We start from the raw sequence: 26,348 nt of genomic DNA, 5'->3' as shown, positions 1-26,348 counted from the left end.
TCTTATTAAGCTTCAAGAGCAGCCTACATCCGATTAATTTTTCCTCAAAAAGAATAAAAATAAGAGATGGATCCGGACAGAAATTGGCCATATCCTTTTTATATTATTAGTTACCCAAAATTCTACAATACGCAACAGATAAAAGAGCACTTAGGGGTAGACTTAGATCCTCAAGTTGGTCCAAAAAAAAAAACCCCTACTCTCATCACTATAGTTACTAAATTTCCGATTCAAAAAATCTTTTGAACCTAATGCGCCACAAAATACAATAGAATACAATATTGAAGCATGACCAAATGACTGTAATAAAAAAAAAACAAAGATCCTGAAGCAAGAAGATAAATAGCAGTAAACCTCAATTCCTTCATTTGGAAAAGGTGAGACCATTGAACAAAAGGTTTACATTGACATGTACATCCCAAATTACGAGCTACATATTAGAAACTCTGCAGGAGTAACTATTACCGTCTACAGAGCAAAAAGGAGAGAGAAAAAAAGGCATATAAGAGCAGATATCCCGCTTTCATGTTTACCTCTAACTAGAGCCAATCTGATTGTAATGTTACAACTTACAACAGAGAGAGAACCTTCACGTACCTACAACAGGGCCCTTGTACAACCCCCTCCTGATGACAAAGCTGTCAGGAGGTTGATATTCCTCCAACCAAACCACTTCTGAGGCATCTATTCCGCTTGGCAAAGCACCTAAGACAGTCAAGAAAGAAGGTTGACAGGTTTTTAAGTTGCATGATGACGACAACTTATAGAGGCGATCTAGTGCGGTATATGAGCATTCTTTACCAGAATGATCGTTTGGTGAGGACTTCCGGAAATATGAGCAGTGTCGTCCATCTTCCGATGAGTAAGGAGGTGATAGAATGTCAAACAGAGCACAAGGTGTAATCGCTTTGAAATAATGGATGTTGCCACCGCTTGTGGGATAAAGAACTGTTGATCCACAGGGGGCGGACATTTCACCATCTCTAATAATCTTTGCAGGTCTAGCTGCAGATCCTATAAAAAATATAACTTCGGTAGTGCCATACAGAATTTGAAGTCATGGTACTTTCATAATCATGGCATGTATGAGATACTAATAATGTTAGTTTGAGATATCGGTTAGGCAGAAGCTCATAGCACATATGATGTATGTGTTTTAGATTTCAAGTTCCCAATATTTAAAATAACAGAAAAATGTGAGTAGGGATTTGAAAGATCTAGCATATTATCTGTATGGAGAAAATCACAATATAGACAAATAATAAGTCCCATAGGCAAAATAGAAGAGAGACTTCGATTATTTACTTTTAGTAAGCAAGGAAGATTCTTTTGTAAGTAAAAGTTGATTTTAGATTTTATTGTGTGCGCTGATTGTTTATGAATCTGGGCATCTATATTTGGAACTTGCGTGATGATCATCATCCCCATTTTGTGGGTTTCAGTTCCACTTATCTCCATATATACTTTTGATATGTGCATGTTGATTTTAGATTGTTTTTCATATATGCTTTCCAAGCTTTCTTTAGATGACTACTTTTTTCTGATTAATAAGTTAGAGATGTGTAATTTGTTTATTTAATATCATAAGTTAAAAATACACTTTCTTAGTCAGTACAAATAAAATTGCATGATTATTTCTACAGCAGTACAGAGGCATCTAATATAAAAATATCATTCTCACAAGACCGATGATTAGTAGAAAAGGAGATTATGATAGCCTTTTCAATATTGTGACTTGTGAGTGATCCATTATTCCCACATAGTTACATTCTAGAACATCCTAAAAGTCATCAGTATTCTTGTTAATTACAAGATAGTAGATCATTTTCTACAAAAAGGTTCAAAAATCTTCCTGACCATTTTTGCAAACATTCTATATATGGTTTCACCATTGCAACGTCCCCAGTAGTGCCACTCATATATTGGATCCTTTTTTTGCATGTTAAATATACTTAGGTTGCAAGCTCTCCTTGATGATTCCCTTTTTTTTCCTTTTCCTTTTTTTTTTATACTACCATTTGTTCCAAACTGTATATAGCATTAATCTTAAATCCTGATAATTGATTCATGATGACAGTAGGTTTTGCCTCCTGACTGATATTATTCAAGATCAGTATCCATGTTACTATCTATGATCAAGTTTCTATGCATAGCATGTTGGTACCGTACAACTGTCAACTAAATAACCAATACATTCATACATTTTACCTGACATGAGGATTCAAGCAAAAACTCACCTATAGCTATCAGTACGTGCAGTAACTTAGGAATAGCAAATTGTGCATATAATACAGAAAGAAAATCACCTTGTGAGGGATCCATCAGCCCATTTATATCAATCCAATCATACGATTTGACATGCAATGTACCATAAAGAAGTTTGCTTAGTACGGTCATCCCAGGATGGTTATGAAGTGGAATAATGGATGATGGTGGCATGCAAAATATACCAATCTGCACAGAATTTCAAAAGGATCTTCAGAACATTACCTGTGCTCTGTAATATAACTAATTTCTTAGAAATCATTATTTCAATACATTGAACACCACTAGAAGGATGAAAGGCATGTAATAAGCTCAAAATTTTAAAACAATACAAAGACAAAAGGAAAAGACGTACAGAGAAGCTTTCACATTCGTGTATATGCAGATATTGAATGGGAGGTGAATACTGATTGCTCCCATTACGCCCTTTTTTCCCATTTGGACCACGTGTTGAACCTTTCCAACCTCGTAGAAGTTGAGCTTCTTGTTCAAGACCCACATCAGATGGTTTGATTTTGTCTGGAAAGTTGTGAGTCAAAAAAAGGAAAATATCATAAAATCCTCACCAGATGGCTTACAGGTGCTTCTGAATTAACTAAAAAAAATACAACAACTTTCTGCACAGGTTCATACTAATTGAAATAGAAACAAGATACATAATAAAATTCATAAGCACAATAAGCATAACTATATAATTGTTCTATCCTGCACAATAGTAATGCAACTACATAACCAAATCACAAGATAAGAAAGCAGAAAGTAATACAATGCATTTAAGGCATCAAAATACAGCAGAAAAATTCTCTTCTTGTGAAACATGTTTTATGCCATTCTGATTATATGCATCACAGGCATCTCAAGTTACTAAGAAAACATCATGTTATAAGGAAGAAACCATATTAATACTCAATGAGATCTGCTTAACTCCTATAAATGCAAATGATCATTCCAATATTGATTGGGTCTCTCCCAGGAGGTAAATGAGAAAGCACAACAATCTACAAAGCACGAACAACTAATTTTGGTGCTGTGGCAGTGACTGACGCACTTCAGATATGTGACCAACAAGCATCTGGTATTTCCACCAAGTATCTGATTTAACACACACACACAGACACGGATATATACTGAAAGTTTTGAGATCCCTGTGTCTTCATTTAGGAAAGTATACCATATGATAATATATCAAACTGTTTAAGTGACGAAGTTGATACCCAGTAGAGCAAGGATGTATAAATGGCAAAATTGATTGATCATTGGTCTAAAGAGCTCTAAAACGGATTAATAGAACATAAATTTTACTATTCTCATTGATAATATAAATATTCATCAATACTCTAGCATTTTCTATAAAAGACCTAAATTTATCCATCCAAAATTTATCCATCCATTAGTACCTTTGAATCCCAAGCTAACAATCTGAATATACTAAAGCTTGTTAACTTCAAAGAGATCCTTTCTATTTATGTTAACACATTTGTGTAGATTTCTATTGAGTTAGGTGTTTAATCCTTAAAATGGTCATCATCTTCCTCAGTCTTATGTTTCAAGAAGTTCTAAACAAATTGGAAATCTCTGTTAAACCACGGATGCATTTTATACCTCAAATATGTCAGTATTTTATATCACAGAAATTCATAATGGATACTAGTCTACTGGATTATGGAAGTTCAGAAAAAGGGATTCATCAGAAGTTTCTTCAGTCACTCTAAATACCTTATGAGTTGTTAAGATAATTTAAAGGCTGCCATACATAACTCATGGACTGCATATTAGCTGTTAAATTAATATGGCAATATGAGGTACTAAAACTACAATTGCAAGTACTAAAAGATCAAAAGAAATAGAGAAGTAATGATCTTAGCAACATTCTGTAATGTGCTTCCTTCTACATATATCAAATGCTTATGCACAAAACCATAGTTCGAAGTTTCAGTTTCGATTTTTGTTTCTGCTTGGTTAGAAAACGAAACATTTTGGTCAGTTTCAGTTTTGGTTTCATTGTATCAATTTCAGACTTCTTTTAATAAATAGTACCTTTATCTTTTCTTTCAATGCATCACACAAAATCTAATAGCACTTAAGCAATGAGTTGATATTGAGTTAGGTACAAGTTGGATTCAAGTCAAATACAGCTTCAAACTAAGAACATAATTAAAAAAATATTATTAAGGTTGTTTCGGTTGGATGCTAGTTTCGGGAGCCAATTTCAGATAAAAAAGGACTGAAACATGAAACATGAAACGTTTCAACGAAACATCTCAATTTTGGATGACACTTCAAACCATTAACAAAACTATATAAGGGAAATTATCCAACGCATATTTGTAGAACCATCTACAGGTAGGTTTAATTATTTCACCATACTTCAAGGGAACATATGTTACTGTGCTCTATCACCGCTACGGTCAACATGCAACTACATATTTATTTAGTCATAAAGTTGCATGAGGGTTCAACATTAATTCCTTAATTATTTGTATTAATTTTAGATGAAGTAAATGAAAAGAATGTACAAGATTCCTTTATTATGTTATTTACTAATTAGTAATGACATTATTTATGCGCTAAGATGAGATTGAATATCATATTAGAAGTATGGAGAAACTTGGAATAAAAAGATTTGAATTATATTAAAAAATAAAAATTAAAAGGAGAGTATATCATTATCTTGTATATACCAATTCAATATGAAGAGAAGGTTGATGAGGATATTGAGCACAGAATCTTTATAGGATGGCTCAAACGGAGGAATGCCTCTAATGTATACTTGATAATCATAATCCAATTAGGGAAAAAGGAAAATTCTATAAGTGGCAACACCCATCTGAAATATATGAGCATGATAAGAGGAGGTAACAAAATTAAAAAGAAAAGTACTACATACAACTATTTATTAAGATACATCTTTAGTGGTTCGCATCAGTAAAAGATCATGCATTTAAACAAGTACAATTCTACAAAGTTGGCTTTGTAACAAATAATTGGCAATTTCTGTATGTAAATGCCTTATAAGTTCCATGCCTCATGCAGCATGAATAGATATAACTCTTAAAGAATGTACATAGTGATAAAGAAATTTCTAAATACAATCTCACCTAGTATAGATCGAACACGATCAAGACCTTCTGCAGATTTTGGTCCATCAGTAGAAAATGATTCTCTACAGGCGTTGTATAGTCGCTTGATGGCGGGCATAGTGCAGAAAGGAACAACCAATAAGACAATACAGAAGGACAATCGCAGCAACTCAAAGACACCTTGCAGCAAATTTGCAACTTCTTAACCAGAGAAACAATCAATCAAGAAAGAACTTGGTGCTTCCTTTCGCAGAAGATGAAATTTCTTGCTCCCCTGTATCCAATACTATGAAAGAATTTTAGATGCAGTTCGTATAATTATATGAGAAAATATAACAAGACATCTTCGTTGAGACTATAATCTTTTCCATCTTTATCAGCTCCAAAATGGAGGAGCATTGAGAATAGATCGAAATACTTGCAAATTTTCTCCAAACTAACAATAGGAGATAAAAAATGATTCCAGATTCTCATATTAGAAAGGAAAAGGCTACCATGAACAAGCATATCTACAGGAGTACTAAGATCCTCAATCTAGACAACAGATATAGCACAAAGCACGGGTCACAAAATTCTAGCCATTTCAAAAAAAAACATAATAATGTTTTTTCTCCGTCCACTTGTTTGTTTTAATACGTCTCCTTCATTCCTGAACAAGTTACCATCTTCCTGCTATCTCTTCACTTACTTAATACCAACTGAAGAACAATAGCATGAATTGGAAAAGAAGAAACCGAATTGCAACATAATAGGACCAAAAGAAGAAGTAGGCAACACCGAGGATGACTCCTCCTCATTAAAGCAGCCCAATTGGCCCCAATCCTTCCTTCCCCCCCTCCGATCATCTACAAATCTCACGACAAACGAACACCCAAAAGGCAAAGAACAACCCGAACCAACCAAGAACTTATATTCCCGATCGAGAATTACTACGGACGAACAGTACCCTATCCGATAACGATCGGGAAGAGAAATCAAAGAGCGAGAAGGCATCACCCACGGCGACGAACTAAAAAACGCATCGAAATCTCGACCTACCTCCGGCGAAGGAATCCGTCGACGAATTCGCGGACCGCAGTGTTGGGGTTGGAGTGCGCGGTGAGTTGGGGAGCTCGAGCTCAATCTCTTGGGATCCATGAGTCGAGGATCGGACTCGTCTTTAACCATGAGCAGCGCACGTGGCGTCTCCGCGAATCCTGGTATCAAAGAAAAGTTGGAGGGGACACGTGTCGTCACAAGGTTCTTAACAAGCGCGATAGTACGAAGTATTTATTATTCACGGGTGCCGTGGCTACTCGCGAGTCACAAGGGTTCTCGTCTTTCGACCACCTTTTCTTTTAGCTTATTATTATTTATATATTTATATACTTTAAACCCACTATCAAAATTTTATTAAAATAATATTACATCAAAAAATGGGGGGAAAAGAAAATCTAATTCAAAGCTAGCTATATTTTCGAAGCAAACAATGGATGATCTTGATCTCCATTTACAACGCTGCACTGTAGAAAAGGATTCAGGATGGCACCAGCTCCCTTTTCTGGAACCTCGGGTTCCTTCTTCCCCCTTTAGATATAAAACTCAAGTCTTCTATAGCAAGCACACAATTCCTATTCAGTATTCACAGTTGATTTCATTGTACGTGGATACTACTGGCATTGTTGTTGTTGTTGTTGTTGTTGATCATAAGCATGGATTTTTATGTCGTTTATTCGTAAATTATTAGTATCAAATCCTTCATTGAAAGGGAAAAGGAAACTGGAATTTTGGAAGCTATACTTTCAGGTGCTTGACTATTTCCTCTGTTGGTTTCCACCTTTCTAACTCGGATTTTTGCTTCAATTCCATTGGCTGTGTTCTTCTCTCACTTTCCGTCCTCTTCCAGCAATTTCTATTAGCGTGTTTTGTTTGATGGCAGCAGAGGAAAGAAAGTGACTTTTGAAAACGGAAGTTTATAGAAAAGTACCACTGTCCCTCCTTTCCATTATTCTCCAAAGATTGTAAAAGTACCATTACGGCTTATATCTATATATATATATAAAGAGGGGAAAGGTAGGTTGTAGGTAGGGTTGGAAACTACATTAGATTAGCCGGGTTCGGGTCGTTTTCGAATTCAATTTTTTTAAATATGAACTAAATCTATTTATTAAATTGGTTAAAAATTCTTAACATAAATTTCATATGATCGGATTATTAAACGAGTTATTAAAATTTAGATATTATATTCGTGTTATAGACATATTTTTTTAGATTATAATTTTTTCTGTGTTGTAAACGGATTAATCAAATTATATAAGTGTTATTGTATTATAAATAGATTTATGAGTAGGATCATAATTAGTTAAATGGGTTGGGATAATAAATATGAAAATGATCTGTTAAAGGTTAGATGAGTTGAACTATTTATAATTCAAATCTAATTAAACAAAAATCAAATTCATTTAAAAGTCAAGTTACTATGTTGGATTATCTACTCTAGAAACTTTTTGCCATCAATTAGAAATTTATTACTAGCAGATTACTGCTAATAAATTACAAGCCTAATGCATAAAAGAAAAGAAAAATTAATTTGAATAAGCCCCACAATTTGGTAAAATATTAACAGAGCAATAGTAAACATATTATATGAAACCTAATGGGCAAAGAAGATATAGCAATCACAAGCACAATATGTCACTAAATAAGGGGCTCCTATAAAATCCGTCCTGAATCTTGTGGATCAAAGTCAATACTAAAGCAAGCATAGATGAAGTAAGGATAAAAAATATAAGATATTAATATGAAAAAGCCAGCGGCTGCCTAGGCGGTGGTTGCTATTAGAAATATTAATTTCTATCATATTATTTTAAAATAAATAAATAAATAAATTTGTGAATAGATGTTTCGCTATATTTTTTCATAATAATAACTATTCTAATTGATTTTTAGTTAGTTACCTAATATTCTTTTATATTGCAGGTTTCTCGTTGATCTATATAAACCTCTTCATAAAAAAAATATCGATATAAACTAAGATTTTTAGAGTGACAATCTTAGCTTGATACAGATGCCATAAGGTAGTGAAAATCCTCTTTGGAGTATCCATAATATAATTAATCGTATAAAGAGAAACTTTTCTAATATAATGTATGAATAATACACATCTATAACAGGGCAACCGACTGGATTGCTAGGTCTGGGTTAAGTTGTGACTGAGATGTCTCAGAGGACTCCTTTTTATCCGACGCTGAGTTTGGTAACATCCTTAGGTTTGAAATTTCTGGAGGGTGGCTTAATCTAGTAGAAATGTAATTCAGCTCCTGTGACAGCTCCTCTTTTACTTTTAAAAAAAGAAGGACATCAGCTCCTTTTCTTAGTGTAGAAATTTTATGGAGCCAAAAAAAATAATAGAAAAGTTCACTTTTCAATAGGAAGTGGAGTAATTAAAAAGATACTGACGATTTATCAAAGAAACCCATCATTGTCTGATTTAAAACACTCTCACTTTCTTCAATTAAACAACAGTTCTGTGCACACATTCCATTGAACAACAGTTCTGGAGGAGGAGGCCAATCTCTATCTACTTATTTCTTGTTAATTCTTCTTCTACTTCTCTTCCTTTATTAGGAGAAAAAGTATGTCTTGTTGATCATGATTGGAGCTGTGGACATTACTTAGCATAGAAATTGGCTATGATTGGAACAATGGAACTGCATTCCTGCATCTTAATTGCGAAGCTGGAGAAGCCGGAGATTATTAAGTGGTCCAGGCTTACCATGTGTTCCGGTTGTTGTAAACCTAACAGTTGTCACAAGAATCTTCATGATAAAAGTTATCCAGAAGAAATCTTTGATAAGAAGTATTCGTGTTTGGTTTCGATGTTCATATTCATCTAGCTGTATTCATCTTAGTTTTATCCATGCTTGCTCATTATGTCAAGTACGATTAATGCAAAACAAAGATTCCCATGGACCACAAACTCTATATTGGCTTAACCAATGAGGGATCATCACTTATTCGCAAGCAGAGGGAAAGAAGACGAATATGATACACAAATTCATCTTGAAGAAAATATACGCTTATGTTGGACTCTAGGCAATTTTACACATCTGATGTCTTATATGCAGAGCATTCAGCAATAATCATTGGGCCGGCATTGGTTTTAACTGTAACACCAATTACTTTTCACTATTTCTCACAAAAGAATAATAATAACATAAAATAAAAATCAATGGGCTAGAGTTTTATCAAGCCTGGCTGGCTAAATCAGAAATGGATGTTGGGCCAAGTCTGGCCCAGCCCTAGTATTGTGTTGCTTCATCGTATCAACACCATCGTATACATATATACACAAAAACAAAAGAGTTTCATCCTATTTCAGTTAAAAGCTAAACAATGGAAAACAAGCAAAATTTTCAACGTCCCAAGAGCTACAAAAACTATCATTTGCACAAAGAGATGACAGAAATAATATTCCGATCCCACAGAACAGGTTAGGAGGTTGCTACTCACAGGCAAGCTTTGTACCAAAGCTGGTAAGGCAGATGGCAAATGCCTGAAAGGCTGAGAGTGGCTGCCGGTAGTCCATAGTAAACATGTCATCACCAACCTTCCCAAACTGGAGCAGCACTGTCTCCTCATTCCCGACACCACCAGGTTGACCAGAATTTGCCGCTGATACAAGCTGAAAGTTCTTCACCGAGGCAACTGTGACCCTACCATGAAAGTTTAAGCACCAGCATTGAAGCTGCTCGTGCCACCTCGGAGCTTTATTTCTCAGGAGTGTGGTGTTCGCAGGGTTCAGTAACTGCGACTTGAGAGAATCGTCCTCTCTGCTTTCCCGAGATGAAGGGCACTGCAGAGTACAGTGCATTCTTCTTGGTCCTCTTGATTTGAGGAGGAATTTGTATGAGACCTGCCCTACTTCGAAATTTCCAGCAGGGACTTGGGGACTGATTTGCTTGCTCGCAAAACGCCTGCTAGATCGGCTGCACGATGCCTTTGCGCCATTGTATGGTGACTGGCTATCATATATTATGAACTTTGTCCCCAAGAAATCAGATCTGCGAGGCACATATCAAGGCAAGATGATTATGGATGTGTGCCAGAGCACAACCCAATCCTATGAAAGAAAACATCTATATAAACAGGTAGCCTGGAGAAATAAAGCTAGAAATGCAAAGTAAGGTTAAGAAAAAGAGATTAATATAAAATATTCAGTATAGATCCTAATTTCCTATCATGAAATTTCAGCATGTTCTGAAAAAACAAGGGTCTTGTAGTCAAAATTGGCCCTATGAATTGTAAATCAAGAAAAAAAAACTCACCATGATATGAAATTAAAGATAGCATGGTTAACATTCATATTAAGTACTAGATACTACTGTTTTCCCAAAATAATATCTTGAAAATATGCTTTTGAGAAGAAATCATCACAATATAAAGAAAGTACTATTCTTCAACCTCCTGGTATATGATCAAAACCATTAATCCAAATTTAGTTATAAAATTGCTTCTGGATATACATAAACCACTTAGCATCCTTTGCCAAGTCAAACCTTCCTGACTTGCCGTGGGCAGGTTTGGTTAGATAAGGCTGGTCAAGTGTTTCTCACTCTAGTGCCCCAAAGTCTATTGACTAGTACACATGCAATGAGCTAATCATGTGGAACCAAGGTGTGATCAAGTTTGGCTATTTTGACCCAAATGTTCAAGCCAAGCTTGCATTTTTATGAGTAACTCATATGTGATGAGCCTAAATTCGAGCCAAGTTAATACAAGCACAAATAAAATTCAAACTAAATGTTATATGAGCTGAACTAGGTATTATTTGGACAAATAATTTTTCAGAAGCTTTTAAACAAGGATTTAGACAGAGATAAACCTACAAACACAATAATAGATTTGCTTGGACTCTACAATAACGAGAATATAGAATACAAAAGGGGAAAAATCGTCTCTTCGGGCGAAAATGTAAAACTAGGTCTTGAAGGGCCTCAAAAACAAAATGCATTGGATTTAAACAAGCTGGAATGCAAATTCCATCACTACCTAGTTTGGTGCCAATGTCCTTGAGGTTTAAAAAAAGAATCTCACTATACAGAATTGGGTGCTCAACATAGTTTGTGGAATTTCCATTCAAATGGGCTAAAACTGATCCAAAACAACTAGTTTTCCAAGGCCTGAGAATAATTCATGCCTTGGTATGTAAAAAAAATGGACATGTAAAATATCCCGATTTTGAGAATAGGGCAAGCAGAAGACCTTCCTCGGCTGTGACAAGGAAGAGCACTTCAGGCAAAGCACAAATAGTAGTATTCTAGAGGCATATTGCCAATGAATTTCCATCAACACTAAATATGTTAGATATATCATTTAAACACAAGAATTCAAGTATGACCCTAAAGAGATGAACCAAAAGTTGCTGCCTCACCTCAGCTTTCCCACATAAGCATTGTTTCCTTGGGATACGTGATCAACATCAAGGGAGATGATATACTCTGTATGGATTCCATGTCTATACCTTCGAGCAGCCAGTAGAAACTTCCCTGGATCCATGAATGCTAAAAAGACAAAAACCAGCAAATAAAAGAATCGCAAGACTTTAGGCCATGATAACCAAGAAAAGCAATCCAGTAATCAATACACAGTTATGTTTGAACTATAGTTAAATTAGAGAAAAAAAAGTATGTATTGTCAGGACACAAACTATAGAAAGTTGTAGATATACTTAGTGAGAGAAAAGATGGAAACAGCACTTCACATTGTCTAGTATCACAAAATCTTATATTGGGATGTATTATCGGCACATGTAGGAGGAACATAGTGCTCATCACACATGCCACACTCCATCAAACCATGCGAAACCACAATACAGCAATGACAATTGACAAGAAAGCCTTTACTCATATAGATTGCAGGTCTAATCATCTTGCTCAGCTTGCTAGTGCTTAGAAGATAACATTCTGAACTAGCCATTTAAGCATTTGGTACTCAAAATTTTAGTTCTCACTTGTGTGAAACTTGTTAACTTAAGAAGAGTATCAGTATATCAAGAGCTTAATAATGATTAGATAGCTAAAAGAACTTCAAAGATATATTTATGTATAATACATGAGCCTAAACTGTGCTCATGTCTAGAGAGGAACATCAAGAAAGAACTATACTAGCATCGACTTACTCTGCGTCGAACCAAGATACAAATAAAACATCGAGTTCTTCTTGTTCCTTTTGATGAAGCACTGCATAAGGAAATCATTCGGCCCCGGCTGTTCCATTATCACATTAACATGGAATTAGAGACTAAACATGAAGCAACAAAAACAAGGTAATCTTTATCCATCAAGAACCCTAGAATCATCAGATAAATAAATAAATATATATATATATATATATATATACTCGGCTGCGGCATTCTCATCAGCAAATCCTAATCACATTGAAACGAATACCAGATCCAAGAGAGATCAAGAAATGGAGATTCCACCTGCTTGAGAGAGGAAGGGAAGGTGATCTTCCCGCACTCGAGCGGGGATCGAACGACCCCCCTGGAGATCTGTCGCCACCACCGGCATACGCAAGCGCAGGACACGACGTCCTTCCGCTGCGGCCACGCCTCGGCGCCGGCCTCCACCCGCCTCACGATCTCCTCCACCAACTCCGGCAGCATCTCCGACCACCTTTCCGCCCCCGACTCCTCCTGCTCTTCCTCCGCCTCCTCTTCTGCCGGCGAATCCATCACCTCGACGGCCATCTCGCCAGAGAACGACGAGAACGGCCACGACGACGAGCTCCTCCTCGAGAGTATCATCCTCCGTATCGGCGACAGGAGCCAGGAGAGGATTTTAATTTACGATTTTTATTTGTTGGAGTCTTGGAGAGGGGAAAACGAAAGAAGACCACTGGGCCTAAGTCTGCGCGTGCGCAGTGAATGATCCTTATCTGAAATCAATGGTTTTTAGGGGGTCTTTATAAGTAAAAAAAAACGCGTATTTGGTACTGGAATTGGGATATTTTAGTGGCGCGGATGTGATTGACGAAGACCTCTTTTGTCTCGCGGCTGTATCTTTTGTTCCAAAATCGCCTATTCTTTTGTGGGTTGGTGGAATCCAGGACGTATTATGGCCAATTTTGTATAAAGGGGTAGTTTTTGCGTACAGTTTGATTAGAACTTTTAGAGTGGGTTTTAACGAAGAATTTGTTTCGATAAATAAAGTAAAACGTGGTTTGATATAACAGGCAGATTTGCTCAAATTGACCCAATTATGTTTTATTAATCATAGATTGGCTGGTTCGTCTTTTGTCATTTATAGGTCGATTATAATTCGAATAATTTGATGGTTATACCGAATAATTCACTTATGATCTAAATAACCGAAGGTAGCACGTGCGGCCTCGTGCGGCAACAACTGGAATCACGTAGAAGGCATGCAGGAGCTCGCATTGCAAATTAATGGCGACACATAGGTGGGATCCGTATGTGTATGATTTCTTACGCAACTTTTAGCACCATTACTTTTCTTTGTACTATATGTAAGAAATCATACGGCATTCTTCGCATTCTTAGGATAACTTGTTACGCATACGTATACACCAAACACGCCAACATACACGTACACTTAAGCAAAACAAACACACAATTAAACATCTGAGAGATCGGTGCATGCATGTTACCTCTCTATCCGCGGCGATGCTGGAGATCCCTTCCCATTCCCCACTCGTGGATCGAAAGATGCAGCTGCTTCGCCGCCACGAGCAGATCCACCGCCTGCTTCGGGCTCAGCACCCCCTCCACCAACTCCCTCGCCGTCGCCACCCTGAGCACATCCGCCTCCCCGAGCAACTCACCTAACCCCTTATCGTAGCTCTCCAAAGCCTTCTCCACCTCCACATTAATCCCAACATCATCAGAGCTACTAGTACTCGAACAGACCGCTACTTGTTCCGCTCTTCTCTTCCTCTCCTTCGCTATCGGCAGCAATGGCTTATCGGCGACGGCTTCTTGCAACGTAGCCAACCTCGCCGATAACTTACCCTCTTCTTTTAAAACCCGACAGTGTAGCTTGTTCACCTGCCGTAGTTGCCCCGCTGAGAGAGCCATGGTGCCATTAAGACCTTGGGTTCTCGCGTCGAGTCGCCCGGCGAGGAAGTCGTCGAGGTGGGACTCGAAGGAGTCGCCGGAGAGGGAGTAGAGGAGGCGGATGAAGAGGGAAGGGCGGCAGCCGCCGATGTACAAGAAGGAGTTCTCGAAGGAGGCGCACCATGGAGGGGAGAAGAGGGTAGTGGGGTCTTCTTTCGCGAGGTCGCGGCGGACGGACGAGTAGTCTTCGTAGTGTTTCATGGCTTTGTTCACGAGGGCACGCAGCTCTTGATCGGGGAGAAGAGGAGAGTTCTTGGCTTGGAGGAGATTGGTTAGGTCGGCTTCTTGGACTTGGATCCAGTTGTCGTGGGTGGAGCGGAATTTGGAGTACCCCATGCTTGAGTTGCTCATGAGGTTTTAGGTTATGCAGTGGATAATATATATATAGGGAAGATTGGAAGGGAGAGAGGGGATCTATGTTAAGTTGTAGACAGTGGAGGGTCTGAATCTATCCAAATGTACTTTGCACTTTGGCTCCTTTTCTAGATAAACTTGGATGGGGATCTGAATACTATGATGATGGTGGGTTCCAGCTCAGAAGACTCAATCTAGATAATCCTCTCCTTTTTTTTTCCAACATATTAATGCCATTAACTATTGGAAAAACTTTCAAATGTCCCATTTAGATAAGGTAATAACACATAAGTGTGACGTGAACAATTTTAGGTTGTATAAGAATTGTTTTACGCTTGTTTTAAAGAAAATAGAGTAAAGTTGAGGATAAAACTAATGATCATTTAGTCTCTATTAACTTGTGGAATAAGAATATATTTTATACTAGAATGGTAAGGTTGTGATCACTTGTGGAATAAGGGTGGAAAAGACATAATTATTCTAATTTTTAATACTAAATTAATACTAGTATAACTTATTTTAATGTTTAGTTCAATACTATTATAAAGAATAATAATTTCATTTGGTATAACATAAATTTAATATGCAAATATTAGAAATTGATGATGTTTTCATTTAAATGATGAAAATACCCTTGAGGAAATAATATTTCAAATTTTTCTCTGTATCATACGGGTATGTGGGGTTATAACCCTACACTACACGGATATGAGGGTTATAACCCCATACTTAGATACGCAGAGTAATATTCCGCACTACATGGGTATACAGGGTTATAACCCACACTCGGGTGTGCGGGGTAATACCCCGCACTAACCTCACACTGTGCGGGGTTACAATCCGCAGTAGTTGGGTGCAATGGGCATTATACCGTACTGTGCGAGGTATTACCTCACACTATGCGGGTTATGTAGGGTAGCATTTAGAGAAGAGATAGAGAGTAGATAATAACTGTAGCTGATATGATTAATAATTATGTGTTGTCATCTCAAAGAATAAAATGGTAATCTTGGATTATTAATAAATATTTTTTAAAATATTATATATAATTAGATAAGATAGAATATTGAATTAGTAAACTAGAATAAGATAAGAATATTGTTTAGTTACTACATTAGGGCAATGAGACTTATTCCAAAAGGTATTTAAATTCAAGATTTATGGAGGATCGTTGTTTAGATTTATGGAAACTTATTGTCATTTGTATTCACATATATATATATATATATATATATTCTTATGCTTTCTGTGTTGTGTTTGTATCTATATATTTGGAGCAGTACTCCTCGGGTGATGAGCCCGTGACGCGTGCATGGCGGGAATAGTTGGACGGTCGGCAGTGCAGTCACAGTAGGGTTCTTCGAAGACAAAACCGCCAAAAAGAAATGTTCGTTCCATGAATCTATCTTCCTCGGTGCAATAAGGAACGAGTAGAGACAAAAAGATAACACGTGGGTTTCACGTTGACGCAGGCGAATAAGATGTAAGATAGTCACATGGCCACACCGGCTGGTGATGCACCCGTGGGCCCAAATTTTTTAGTCTCATGTGATTTGGTGTTTGGTTCGGTTAAGAGTACGTTTATTATTTTGAGGGTTTCTTCCGTGCAATCGAATTAATTCTTTATCAATTAGTTTGATGAAGATCTAACGGTTAAGATCTTTAAGGGTATAATAGGAATGAAAGATATTACCGGTTCAGCAGGTAATTTTTTTTAGATATATAATCTCGCACATTATTTTTTAATAATTATATTATCTTAATATTTTATTAAGTAAAAGACATATATATCATTAACTGAGAGTAATGTATATATATCAAAATAAAGGTATTGATGACTTTTATAATTAAGTTGATAAAAATTTAATTATATTTTATCTTTTTAATTATTTTTTATTATTTACATATATCTCCCATTAGTTTAAGATTGATTTAAATTAAATTTTAATAGATAGAGAATTATATTTAAATTGAAGTTTATCTTCAAATAATCAAATTTAAATTATTTAATATTAAATAATATCTCCTATAATTAAGGTATAATTATATTTAAGAGAGAAATCTTAACGGAAGAATAAAAAACTTGTAGAGCGCTACTTCCGTACTTATCAATCACTTTGATGAAGATCTAATGGTTAAGATCTTCAAGGGTATAACAAGAAAATTGGGAAGTTAGGCACACGTAATTAATCTTCTTAACTAATATACTTTTTTTTTACGTAATGTAGTTTTGGAACCGGTACCGGGAACCGGTACCGGGTATGAAAACTAGCTATTATAGCCGTTGGATTAAGGTTATAATTTTTAAAGTTGCATTGAAGTATTTGCCTTATTATTTATGATGTGACCTAAAATAGAAAGAGAAAAATAATTAGTATGTAAATTTAATGAACGAAAATATTATATATTATATATTTGCGAGTTTAAGTGTATATTCATTGACTTATATAATATTTATATAGTTCAGATAGAGAAAAGAGATTAGACATAATTTAACATATTTTATAATATAAAATACAAATATTATTAAAAGATGGAAGAAGATAGAAATGAGAGATAAAATTGATAAGATATGAAATTAAAATGTATATATTAGTATTTATTCTGTGAGGGACTATTAACTAGATTTGAAAAAAAAATTATTATTTGTTTACTGAACTACGTTAGAGATCTCTAAACTAATTTAGAGACCTCTCCTTGAACTCAAGGCCTGATAAATTAAGTAGCACTCATCGGTCAGACTACATTATTGGGCTATGTTAACTAAGCCTAGAATAAAAATTATTATTAATACCAAAAGAAGAGAGCTAATACTACAGCATAAGATACTCTAATATTTAGTTCAATACTAATATAACGACTAGTAATTACATTTAATGTGACATAAAATTAATATTAAAATATTAAAGAATAATGAAGTTATATTGAGAATTGATAATGTTTTAAACTAAATGATAAAAAAACACTTAGTATATGTTAAAGTATAGTAGTAAATAGTATTTTTTGGTTAAAATTATATTATTTTTATTACAAATGCATACTTAATAAACTCCATAAACTCACATTATATTATCTTTAATGCATACTTCCCTGTATTTCTCAACTTTTCTGTATTGCCTACAAAAAATAATATTTATAAATTGTCCTGCATTATGCGGATATGCGGGGTAATACCTCGCACTATGCGATTATGTAGAAAGATGTGAAATTTGTGTGGGGTTATAATTCCGTACTATGCATGTATATAGGGATTGTAGCTGATATGATCGGTATTTTGTACTGTCACCTCAAAAAGTAAAATGATAATCTTAGATTATCAATAAATTAGATTTTAAAAATTATATGGAATAAGACGGAAGAGAATATTGAATTAGTATACTAAAATAAGATAAATTATTAATTAATTACTACACGAGAATAAAGAGACTTATTTTAGAATAAATTTATTTTTATTCCACGAGTGAAGGAGGGCCTAGAGCATGACATTTTTTTTTCTCTCCTTAAAAGATTTCCTTGCCGCTGATGACTTTTTTCCCTTTCCCTACTCCTAGTTAAATAGCTAAGTAGAGGTTTATTCATTTTCTTTCCTTTCTCATCCTCTAATTTGAGTGTGACTTTGTTGCTGGTGCACCTTCGTTGTTGTTGCCCTTTTCTTGACTACTACTCCCTTGCTGCTGTACTCTCCTCGAGCTTGGATCTGCCCATTTTGCCAAGTTAATAATGGTATGTAAATCTCTCAAAACACTCATTTTGACATATATATATACCTCTAAAACCATAATTCTTTTTTGCTTAGATACTTTGAAGCTAACTAAACATTAAAATTTGAATAATTTAAATAAAAATTCTAATTTTCATAAATTTTCCTAGTTAAATATAAAATTTTATTTTCCTATTAAATTATTGAAACTTAACTTTTTAAAGAAACATACAAATATCAACTTCAGAGACATACAAATAGAGGCCCTGTAAAATTATAATTATAATAAAAACATAAAATCCGACCTGCCGGATTCGAACCAGCGACCTAAGGATTAATCTGCAACACTACAGTCCTCCGCTCTACCAACTGAGCTAAGGTCGGATGATATAAAATTAAAAATTGTTATATAATCTCATATATCGTACTTCCCCCGCAAACTCTTCCATGCATGAATTGAAAACGATAAAAATAGAAAACAAGTTAAAGAAAAGCGAAGAAGAGAACCGCCCAAAAGACCACCTCATACAATCTATACGCAACCAAAGATGCATCCCATAACTTCCTCTCTCTCACTCTTACAATAACTACCTCCCAAAATTAGGCCCCCTCCCCCATCCTCTCCTCCTCCTCCGCTCATTGGAGAGGTGGACCTTCTCCGAGACATGACATTGTTGTTCTTGTTCTCTTCCCATCTTCCTCGAGAGCGAAGAGTGTGTGATGGTTCGATTCCTCGAGAGAGGATACAGCCTCGATAGGTTCTTGCACCGCAGAGGGATGCTCGAGATTTCGGGCCGGAAGGCCCGCAGCATGATCTTCGAGAGCCATGCGTCGACGTCGCCGCCGCCGCCTGACGATGATAAGATGATGTGGAGGAGCCAGGAGTCGAGGACGCCCGGCCGCCCGTTGGTGGTCCAGCAGATCGGTGTCGAGCTCGACCGGTCGTCGGAGAGAGGACCCAGGTCGCGGCTGACCAGGGAGTACATAGGTTGCAATGGACAACCTTCTGGTGAGGCGTCGTGCATATTAACTCGCTAGTTGCTTTAAAAACTTAAAAAGGATCGTTGGACTCATTTGCATTATCTTAACATCCACTTCAATAAAGTAGTATATAAATATATTCTCTCAATTCTTAACCTTTTATTAGAAGAAAAAAGTAAATAACAACAATTTATTTATAATAGTTTCTCATAAATAATAGATGTTGCATCTTGAAACACACAAAATAAAAATGTATGTCCTAATAGGCCTAAGAAATGATTCTGAATTAAATGGGCAAAGGTTCTATATTTTTAATTAACCTCATGCTCTGATATCTATTGTTAGTATTAATATTTTATATTCATGTAACCATGCAGACTTGCATGAGTTTGGACATATGTGAACTTATATGGTTGCTAATAATTTAAAGGGATGAGGGTTTTTTGCTTTAGATATGGAGCTGATGAAGGAGAAGTTTGCAAAGCTGCTTCTTGGCGAGGACATGTCAGGGTCCGGCAAAGGAGTTTCTTCAGCTCTGGCTCTCTCCAATGCCATCACAAATCTTGCAGGTAATAGTTGGAATCTTTTGACGAATATATCATGCAATATGTGTATCAAATGCACGTCAAATGTTTGATTGAATTTCTAGAGACTGGCAATTACATTAGGAATGTACGAGTAACCTCTGTTTTAAGAAAGAAAATCTCAATCTTCATTAATAATTGTGCATTGACTTAGAAGTCTTTCCAAACGGGGGCAAGCATCTCTCATTTTCAGATTGCAGTAAGGACAAGTCTGGTTTCATTTCAAATGGAGGCTGTTCATGTCAACAAGCAATTCGATACTTGGTTTGCTGCGAAAAAATTTATTCAGTAATAGTTCTTCTCAATATCTCTTCGTTATCATCTCAGCTTCTGTCTTTGGGGAGCAACGGCGTTTAGAGCCCATGCCAGCTGAAAGGAAGGCAAGGTGGAGGAAAGAAGTCGATTGGCTTTTATCAGTCACTGATCATGTCGTAGAATTTGTTCCATCCCAACAAGTATCAACGAATGGAACTAACATGGAGGTCACGTAGTGATCTTATTTTCTTTTAACTTTTGACTCATATTAGTGCAAATTTAACTTTGTTAGTTTCTCTAATAAAAAGCTGAAAACTTTTATTGTCTCTTCTCTTGATAGATAATGGTAACTCAGCAACGTAGAGATCTACACATGAATATCCCTGCCTTGCGCAAGCTTGATGCGATGCTCATGGTAAGGAGCATTAAGCAACTTATATAATATAGAGTCAGTTGCTGAACTATGGAAAACTTAGAATTGGTGTTCATGTACCCTTTCCTTGATCAAACAGGAATACCTTGACAACTTCAAAGACCATCACGAGTTCTGGTATGTGAAAAGAGATGCAGATGAGTCAGATAAGGGTAAATCACAGAGGAAGGATGATAAGTGGTGGCTTCCAACTGTTAAAGTTCCTCCAGATGGGCTATCTGAAGTATCGAGAAAATGGCTTCAGTATCAAAAGGAACTTGTCAACCAAGTGCTCAAGGCAGCAATGGCTATAAATGCTAATGTTCTTATGGAGATGGAAATCCCAGAAGACTATATTGATTCGCTTCCGAAGGTTGGCTGGCTCTTACTACATAGGATTATAGTATGACTATTTCTGCTACCGTTTCTTTTCTTTTCAGTTGCTTGAACTGTGCCAATTTTACATTTAAAGACTTAAAGTGTCAGGATCCTTTCTCTTTTTATGCCTTTTATTGAAGTCGTTGATTATAACTTCGTATGATAGAATGGAAGGGCAAGCCTTGGAGATTCACTCTACCGTAGTATAACAGTCGATGTTTTCGATCCTGAAGATTTCCTAGCATCTATAGACTTGTCAACAGAGCACAAGATTCTCGACCTGAAAAACCGGATTGAAGCATCTGTTGTCATTTGGAAGAGGAAGATGCACAACAAAGATGCCAAATCTCCATGGGGTTCAACTGTTAGCTTGGAGAAGAGGGAACAATTTGAAGAAAGAGCAGAGACCATCTTACTCATTCTCAAGCACAGATTTCCTGGTATTCCTCAGTCAGACCTAGACATAAGCAAGATCCAGTATAATAAGGTAAGCAAGAATTTTGTTCTGGCACTCCAGCTTTTCCAACTGACGACACTTTTCTGCCCACATAAATTTCTTCAGGATGTTGGATACTCTATTTTGGAAAGCTACTCGCGGATCTTAGAAAGCTTGGCATACACAGTGATGTCTCAGATTGAAGATGTTCTCTATGCCGATTCCCTTGCTCGAGATCCAACTCTCAGCGACTCGAAAAGGAGGACTTGGTTAACAGAATCAGAGCCAGCAACAGGAACAATTAAAGCACTTGATCCTAGGGAAGAAATTGAGAAGCTAAATAAAATGGAATCGCCTGCTTCATTTACACTGTCAGATTTTATGGGCTGGAACATGGATCAAGATGCTGAGGTGAAGAAGGATTCAGGTAACTTGGAGGACATATTGAATATAGAAGATGGGAAGTTCATGAAGAAGCCTCCTAACATTGTGACTAACAAGAAATTTTCCTACATAGAGAAACTTGAGAGTTCGGGAGGATTTAGAAGCCCAACAGCTCGAAATTAGTTGTTGTACAAGGAGAAGAGAGAATGAAAAGAAAACAAAGATGTGGGTGATGCAACAACTATAGACAAATGCATGTATATAGCTCGAAGAGAATTTTCGAGGACTGTTGTTATTTGCATGCATCTGGGTGCTAATTAACTTAAAGTGCCCTTTTGTACTCTTCAATATATCTCCTGTCAATACTCAATTGATAATTTCAACTGGTATCTGAATGAAATCTCCAAGAGCAAGAAGTTTGTATTTTTATGTCATTTGCATGGACAACTTAGACAAAAAAAAAATTAATGAACACTTCATCATTTGTATTATTTCTCTCCCTAGAAGTTAAAAGCTTTTCCTGATTGGATCCTAAATTCTATCTTCTTCCTGATGAAGTTTTTCTCTACCTTTATATGGGGTTGAGAACTGATCGAATGCGGATTAGAATCATATGAAATCAAATTTTCTCCACAATTATCAGAAAAGCACATTTAGCTGCAGTTTTACTCAGAGCTGATCAAATTAACAGATACAATATGAACAGCATAGAATATGGAGAGGTGAGGGAAGATTAACTAATAGTCGTCGTAGTAGTTGCCGAATTATATCTTGCCACGTGGACCCGGCGTCGGCGGCAGTTGTGGGCCCTTCTTGATTGGGAGTATGTCTCCTGAGGCTGTGGAGCTCAGGTAGGCAATTGCAGAGCCACCACCCAGGATCAAGAACTTGAGCAAGAGACCTCTTTTGGTGAAGGGGGCAGCAAACGTCTCAAAGAATTTGCTCTGCATTACATATTTAGTTTTTTAATTTATAAGAATGAATTCTAATATGCAACGCATAAGTAAATGCTATATATTTCATTGTAGCAAAATGTGTATCAAATGCACTCAGTTTTATATGTAAAATTTAAATAAAATAAAAAAAACTAAATGCAATTAAATTGTAAAAGCCCGTCTCTCTTTTCTCTTAGCAATAGCTAGAAAGACCCTTTAAGCACCTGAAGTGGGTTATACGGCGAGGGCGCATCAGAGCCGTACAAATCCCATTGCCCGGTGGTGTTGCCCAGATCCTCGAGATCGAAGTACACGCTCTTCTCCCCGTACTTGGCCACCACGGCTCCCCCGCCGGACCTCCTGCCATACGATTCGTGCCATGCAAATCAAATCACGTAACTAAATTCAACCCCCTCGTCCGACAAACATACATACATACACCAGACGGCTGATAATTACCTCAGGTTGGTGCGCGACAGTGTGCGGCGCGAGGTCTTGACGGCCAGCTTCGTGCCATTAATGGAGCTCCCCGCGAGACCCTTGATGGACACGGGCTGCGCCGCCGCAATCGTAGCCAGAGAAGCCATGGCTGCTTGCTGTTGTTAGGCTGGGCTTTGAACGGCTCGGCTTTCTCCTACCTCTTCGAAAGCCTTTACAGGATCTCTATCGCGATGCAGGGTATTTTAGGGGGATTCGGTATGTTTGGTTGTATGGATTCGGTGGGAGAATGGGGGCGATGAGGATCCATTGGAAGAGTGACGCGTGGATGATTTTGGATAGGCTTATCCTGATCTTGGCCTTGTCATGAGGACCAATGGAAGTGGCGTTGGAATCCTGTGAGCTGATTGGTCGGATGAAGTCGTTGGCAATCTACTGGGGTCCTCGCATTTGCTAATTGCTATATTGTTAAAAGGAAGGGAAATAATTTATAAACTAGAGGCAAGTGAAATATGGATTTAATTCATCAAATAGACCCAAATGATACAAAAATATTGCAAGATTTATACTGCTGTAAATATTAGTTCAAGCACCGCATCAATTTATTAGAATAAAAAAGATTAAAACTACTACTGTTTGATAATAGCTCACTACTTTTAACCTCTAGATTTTTTTTAATTACCTGGGATATAGGATTTAGAATGAGGATTGAAAACTAATAATATGATTGATGTCGAATTTTCTGTAGCTAAGCGGCAACCTGTTTATCTTGGCATCTTTGTGTCCATTTCTTACATTCTTTTTAGAGAACAATAAGCTGGACAGATAGTTGTAGTGAAACTGAACTTGTATATTGCTACTTGCTGCCATTGAAATGCGAGATTGAGCTCTGTCTTTGAGAAAAATAATCTGAAGATGTAATAGAAACTCGGTGGCTATTTCAGTACAAATTATGCTTCACTTTGAAGCATTGATCAGAGTTTGACTGCAAGTAAGAAGAATGGATGTCAATTAAAATTTTCCTCCTTATAGGCTTTTTTACAATAACTTCAGCAAGCAGCACCACTCTAAGTGTTAGAACTGAATTCTCCTTGAAAATCCAGGGGCTGAAGGTGTGATAGATGTCTGCGATTCGGACCCGATCACTAAAAATGAGTATCTGAACTCTTGTGTAGCGACATTGCTGCAATGATTCTTCGGTTGGGGTCCAAGGGCTAATAGTACAGTAGCAATCACCAATACCTTGGCCTGAAAGACCATCAATCCAAGTTAAAATTATGACCTAGATTGTGATTGATTAGTCGTTGATCATATTTGATTTGATTGCATGACACCACAAAATGGTGCCACTATTTTAAGAAAGACACATTCATGATAAACTCACTTCTAATCATCTGTTTTCTAAAGATATGCACTGAATTCTTTCTCTTCTCTCTTGGAAGAATGAGTTTATATGACATTTGAATTGATGTATTTACTCTTTATTTGCAATTACCTGAGCTACCAAAATTGCAATGCCAATCAGATGACAGACTTTTATGTGGAAGTCCAACATGTTCTGTGATGCATCATTTGTTCCATCGAGATATCTCGAGATTACCTGCAGAGCAAATTAATTTGGTAAAATGTCTTGCAGAAATGAGACAAAAATCATGAAGTGAATCTTATTTGATTTCTGGCAAATGTCGCACCGCAGGCCAATCTATTTTGAACATTATCGCCACGATCAACGCAGTCTGGATGGATAGTATGAAGCAGCTGAATAATATGTACTTTAGAGGTTAAGGAATTCAAAACTCATCTGCTCTGCAATCCAGAAATCTGAAGATAACTAGGATTGATTCATAGTATAAAACTTTTAAAGGTAATGATGCTAGAAAATACATTTCCATTTGGAACTCACAAAAATTGATAGATACCTATATGTTTGCAAATTAAAGAAAATCACAAAAACCCAGGCCATCTTGCATCAGGAAAGGATACAATGAATAGAGCAATTTTACTGATACAATTGGCTACCATATGCCCATAGAGTGCATTCATGCAGACAATAATACCTGTGCCAAGAATTGTATAGATGAACCTGCAAAAAAGAAACTGAGATCAGTTAATGGGGCTTCCATTGCTTATCATATTTATCTATACTCAATGAGAACAAAGAAAGAAGAAGATTATAATTGGAAGTAAGACATGAGGATATGGCAATACCAAGGTCTCAGGAAAGACGATGATGAGACACTCAATTCATTAACAAATTGGCTCCATAACTTCAGCAGCCAAAGGGAGTAAATTATCATCCCCATGCCAAAGAAGTTTACCATAAGATTAGAAGCCCTCATTGCAAAACTCAAGCAACACCTTAGGCAGTACACCATGGTACTATTCTAGGGCTATTTGATAGCTTCTCTAATGGAGAAGGGGAGGAAAAATTCTGTGAAACATTTATATCCAAGACCCTTAGATCTGTATGTAATCCATATATGGATGTGGAGAGAATAAGAAAACTTTGAAAGGTAGAAAGAGGACATGGTGGTCATTTAGAAGAGAGACACCTAACAGCCCAGAAGTCTACCTGCCTATTTTTTAAAGTAAACCCAACTCCCAATTTTGCATTGTTTTTTTTTTATTTTTAATTTGGTTGGCATGTATCTCTCTAAAATTTTGCGTGTAAGATCATAGTTATATTCTTAAGATTTCAGTAATTTAATAGAGGAAAAAGATATAAATACCTTTTTTTTTATAGTTAAAGATTATTTAAGTTTCATAGTATCCGTACAAAAATTGAATATTTGAAGGGACTAGGAGGAGGGTATATACTCAAAAAAGAGAAAAATGTATATATTAAAGCTCCGAGGGCTTAATATTACCAAATTGTGGAATTTATTTTAGGAATAATTATTCATATATTTACTAGTATTAAAAATAAAGATGTAATAATTATTTTTGATTCAATATAAAATAAAGAAAAAGATGAAAAAATATAACATTTTTATATCATTATAATAAATATTTGTTTAATTTAGATAGA

General features: G+C 36.4%; 6 protein-coding genes and 1 non-coding gene across 8 annotated transcripts; 1 reads left to right on the top strand and 6 right to left on the bottom strand.

Annotated features, from left to right (window-relative positions):
• Window positions 1-343: 343 nt before the first annotated feature.
• On the bottom strand, window positions 344-6,519 carry LOC140798217 (plant cysteine oxidase 4-like). Of its 2 annotated transcripts, none has more exons than XM_073151989.1 (6): window positions 6,384-6,519; window positions 5,364-5,619; window positions 2,621-2,784; window positions 2,307-2,454; window positions 802-1,014; window positions 344-705 (listed from the first exon to the last, which is right to left on the bottom strand). In XM_073151989.1, the coding sequence occupies exons 2-6, from the start codon at window positions 5,461-5,463 to the stop codon at window positions 590-592; spliced, it is 741 nt and encodes a 246-aa protein (XP_073008090.1). In that variant the 5' UTR covers window positions 5,464-5,619; window positions 6,384-6,519; the 3' UTR covers window positions 344-589. The 2 variants fall into 2 exon arrangements, with proteins under 2 accessions (XP_073008090.1, XP_073008091.1); XM_073151990.1 differs by having other exon boundaries at window positions 802-1,005.
• Window positions 6,520-9,566: 3,047 nt separating this feature from the next.
• On the bottom strand, window positions 9,567-13,267 carry LOC140798110 (tubby-like F-box protein 1). The gene is made up of 4 exons (XM_073151849.1): window positions 12,811-13,267; window positions 12,505-12,592; window positions 11,758-11,887; window positions 9,567-10,387 (listed from the first exon to the last, which is right to left on the bottom strand). Exons 1-4 carry the CDS (start codon window positions 13,132-13,134, stop codon window positions 9,829-9,831), a joined length of 1,101 nt encoding a protein of 366 aa, XP_073007950.1. The 5' UTR covers window positions 13,135-13,267; the 3' UTR covers window positions 9,567-9,828.
• Window positions 13,268-14,001: 734 nt separating this feature from the next.
• Window positions 14,002-14,799, bottom strand: LOC140797772 (protein DOG1-like 3). Its single transcript, XM_073151422.1, has one exon. The coding sequence runs from the start codon at window positions 14,797-14,799 to the stop codon at window positions 14,002-14,004; it is 798 nt and encodes a 265-aa protein (XP_073007523.1).
• Window positions 14,800-18,816: 4,017 nt separating this feature from the next.
• TRNAY-GUA (transfer RNA tyrosine (anticodon GUA)) lies at window positions 18,817-18,901 on the bottom strand. The gene is given in 2 exon segments: window positions 18,817-18,852; window positions 18,865-18,901. It is a non-coding gene; the product is annotated as a tRNA-Tyr (tRNA).
• A 321-nt stretch (window positions 18,902-19,222) lies between these two features.
• Window positions 19,223-22,317, top strand: LOC140797156 (rho guanine nucleotide exchange factor 8-like). Its single transcript, XM_073150430.1, has 7 exons — window positions 19,223-19,526; window positions 19,951-20,067; window positions 20,410-20,564; window positions 20,678-20,752; window positions 20,850-21,122; window positions 21,294-21,614; window positions 21,690-22,317. The coding sequence occupies exons 1-7, from the start codon at window positions 19,238-19,240 to the stop codon at window positions 22,128-22,130; spliced, it is 1,671 nt and encodes a 556-aa protein (XP_073006531.1). The 5' UTR covers window positions 19,223-19,237; the 3' UTR covers window positions 22,131-22,317.
• Window positions 22,318-22,583: 266 nt separating this feature from the next.
• On the bottom strand, window positions 22,584-23,775 carry LOC140797158 (photosystem I reaction center subunit VI, chloroplastic-like). Its single transcript, XM_073150432.1, has 3 exons — window positions 23,342-23,775; window positions 23,107-23,242; window positions 22,584-22,891 (listed from the first exon to the last, which is right to left on the bottom strand). The coding sequence occupies exons 1-3, from the start codon at window positions 23,467-23,469 to the stop codon at window positions 22,712-22,714; spliced, it is 444 nt and encodes a 147-aa protein (XP_073006533.1). The 5' UTR covers window positions 23,470-23,775; the 3' UTR covers window positions 22,584-22,711.
• A 439-nt stretch (window positions 23,776-24,214) lies between these two features.
• On the bottom strand, window positions 24,215-25,788 carry LOC140797157 (tetraspanin-19-like). Its single transcript, XM_073150431.1, has 5 exons — window positions 25,529-25,788; window positions 25,304-25,403; window positions 25,012-25,092; window positions 24,816-24,920; window positions 24,215-24,568 (listed from the first exon to the last, which is right to left on the bottom strand). Exons 1-5 carry the CDS (start codon window positions 25,693-25,695, stop codon window positions 24,395-24,397), a joined length of 627 nt encoding a protein of 208 aa, XP_073006532.1. The 5' UTR covers window positions 25,696-25,788; the 3' UTR covers window positions 24,215-24,394.
• Between the last annotated feature and the right edge of the window lie 560 nt (window positions 25,789-26,348).

Source organism: Typha latifolia, chromosome 11 (assembly GCF_019914945.1).
Source record: "Typha latifolia isolate L0001 chromosome 11, TyphaL0001v2, whole genome shotgun sequence".
Lineage (NCBI taxonomy): Eukaryota > Viridiplantae > Streptophyta > Magnoliopsida > Poales > Typhaceae > Typha > Typha latifolia.
The sequence above is the reverse complement of the archived record's forward strand: the minus strand, read 5'-3'. Positions and strand labels throughout refer to the sequence as shown.